This window comes from Vicia villosa, unplaced genomic scaffold (genome assembly GCF_029867415.1).
Source record: "Vicia villosa cultivar HV-30 ecotype Madison, WI unplaced genomic scaffold, Vvil1.0 ctg.000305F_1_1, whole genome shotgun sequence".
In the NCBI taxonomy this organism is placed as follows: Eukaryota; Viridiplantae; Streptophyta; class Magnoliopsida; order Fabales; family Fabaceae; genus Vicia; species Vicia villosa.
Genome location: NW_026705133.1, coordinates 466,583 through 469,517, shown reverse-complemented (window position 1 = coordinate 469,517; position 2,935 = coordinate 466,583). Strand labels below are relative to the sequence as shown.

Sequence of the window (2,935 nt, the reverse complement as noted above, 5' to 3'; positions counted from 1 at the left end):
AGTCCACTATTATTTTCCCTAAATTTCACTGTAAAAGAAGTGATAGGTCTACCGAAAGTGAATGCCACTAAAGTATCTCATTTCATTTTCCCTAAATTTCTCTCTCTTTTTTTTAATATTTCTTTCTGCTTCTTTTTTCATATAAATGCATAATCATTAATCAACAAAAAGTTCATATTATTATAATATAACTTTATAAATATAAAATACATAGGAATCAAACCTAGTACAACTTATTAAACCTTTTACCCAAAAATAAAATGCTGCTATTGAGACCTAACCTACTTATAGAAATATATAAAAGGGCACTAAAAAATTTCACCCTAGATTGAAACTCTTTTGCACATGCTCACATCCATGATTAAAATAACTCTATATATTTACATTTGCATTATCAACTTTCATTAATATTAAAAAAATTAGATAATTGCGAATTGTATGTTTAAATTTACAATTAAATTAACAAAATTATAATAAATTATTAATCATTATAATTTTGCTAAATTTATTGTCAATTCAAACACGCACTCAATTTATATGTAAAATGCGCGATTTTTTAATATTGCACGCCAAAGGAAGAACTATGTTGAGACTCATCATGAGTTAGATTTGAAGTAGGAAGCAATGAATGAAAGAAATTGTCCCAATTTTCTTCTTCTTCATCATCTTCTAATTCCTCTCCATTATTACTACTATTATGGCTCCATTGAATTGGAGGGTTCATTATAATTTCATCATTCTTAGCAAATCTGCCTCTAATACGTGGCCTACTGTCTGCCAATGTCTTCCTGCAAACATACTGGTTCCAAGAAGAAAACAAAATCAAGATTTTTTTACTGTAGATATTTGGATTATTTTTCATGTCTAAATAGTTTCCATGTGGATACACTATAATGTGTTGGAAAGTAACACAACACTTGTAATTGCTTAAATTAGGAGTAATGGGTTATACCAATACCTCATATAACAAGACAAAAATATGAGATATTTTCTATAAGTTATTTTTATATATAATGATAATTAACAGTATATGTTAAAATGAGACAAAATAATTTAAATAAAAAGAAAAAGACAAAATTAACCTTAATTTTTTTGTTGTAGTTTCTCTGGTTTCTCTTGGTTTTATATCTTTCAATTCTGACTTTCTTTTCCTGTGGGCTGTAAGGACTAGCTGGTCTGCTCATTTGTTCTATTATCATGTTGCTCTCTGTTGACAAAGGGCTATCTGATTGATGATAATATTGTTGCATTCCATTAACTCCCTGTACACAAACATGCACCATATATTAAAAAAGAAATATTTGTAATAATATATTTTATATATAATTGATGCAGTCTTCACAACCGCGCATCAGACTATAATTATAATGTGATTTTAAAATTAGTATCTAACGGAATCAAAACCTCATCAAAAAATTTGATTTGTTTCTTCAAGTATTTTCATTAAGTCATAATTAAAAAAACTCAATTTAATTTTTATGTAATAAAGTTTTTTAACATTAAATATTTTTTAAAATTGTATTTAGAATTTCTCTTATTCAAAATTCACGCGATTGTAATAATTGCAATCACAACAGCCACAACCGCAATTTACTATAGTTATGATTGCGGTTATTTTAGTTGCTGTGACACACATTTCGATCGTTGTAGTGTGAATATTAATCGACAAATGTTTGACAATGGATGGTAGATTTTAGAGGAAAAGGGACCTGAATGTCACCGGCACTGTAAACTCGTCGAACCGGACCATTCTCTGTATCAAGCAATTCAGCAAACAGGGAAGAAAACGGGTTATGGTGACGGTGGGGTCCATGATTCTTTTGCAGCGAGTGGCTACTAATGCTTCTCTGCAACAACCTATCCGAAACTCGTTGAGTCTCGTAACTCGCCAGCGAACTCGGCGATCCCATATAGCTAGTACACCCGCTGCTACAGCTATTATAATTCCCACCAGCATTATTATTATTGTAACTCACCTCCGAGTTGAGTTGCGATAGCGAGTCGTACTCGGAGAGTGTTTGCTGGTGCTGCAATGAGGAGGTGTCTATGGGGGAGGGGAAATTGTTGGCGGCGCGTGGAAATGTGGTGTTGCAGTTTGTATACATGGCGCGTGATTGCGGGATTGTTATTTGCTATTTTGTTAAGTAGAAGAGGTTGGAGAAGAGAAGAGAATGAGAGTGAAGATGAAAGGGGAATGTTGAGTTGTATTTAATAGCTTTTCATGACTCAGATACACACAACAAGACAAAAACTAAAAGAGCCCCACCAATTTCAAATAAATTGAGGAAAGACAACGGAATAGTTGAAATTAAAAAGTGATGAAAAGGGAAATATTAATATATGACGTCATAATTATTTAATGGAAGAGTTGACTTATTTTTCTGTGCAAGTTAATTTTGATTTTATTTGTGGTCAGTTCAATTTAGCTATGTTTGTTTCAAGATTAAAATTATAATTTTGGGAATGTTATTTTCAGAAATTTTATTATCAGAAATATTTTTCTTTTCCTCATGTTTGATAAATAATTTAAATTTACAGAAATGTTTCTAAAATATATTAATTTACAAATTTAAAATAATAAATAAAGAAATTAAATAAATATAAATGAAAATTTATTGATGGTTACATCTTATTTTTATGGGAATATAAGATTCTCATCCTTTTACATGAGAATATAAAATTAAAAAATCAAGTGTAAATTAAGTTTCAAGGAATAAAAAAATTCTCGGGAATAATTGATAAATGTTTGAAACAAACGCTCCCAAGTGTTTAACAACAAATTTTTTTTTTGAAACAACAAAAAATATATTACCAAAACCCAACCATACAACATATTAGTGAGGTTATATTAAGCATAAAACGCAACTACGACTGAAACCTCAACCAAAATTACACCACAGTACAGAATTAGATCACAACAATAATAATTTAAAAA

General features: G+C 29.8%; 1 protein-coding gene across 1 annotated transcript; it reads right to left on the bottom strand.

The window, feature by feature from the left end:
- Nucleotides 1–240: 240 nt before the first annotated feature.
- LOC131626541 (zinc finger protein CONSTANS-like) lies at nt 241–2,160 on the bottom strand. Its single transcript, XM_058897364.1, has 3 exons — nt 1,710–2,160; nt 1,083–1,262; nt 241–799 (listed from the first exon to the last, which is right to left on the bottom strand). Exons 1-3 carry the CDS (start codon nt 2,103–2,105, stop codon nt 557–559), a joined length of 819 nt encoding a protein of 272 aa, XP_058753347.1. The 5' UTR covers nt 2,106–2,160; the 3' UTR covers nt 241–556.
- Between the last annotated feature and the right edge of the window lie 775 nt (nt 2,161–2,935).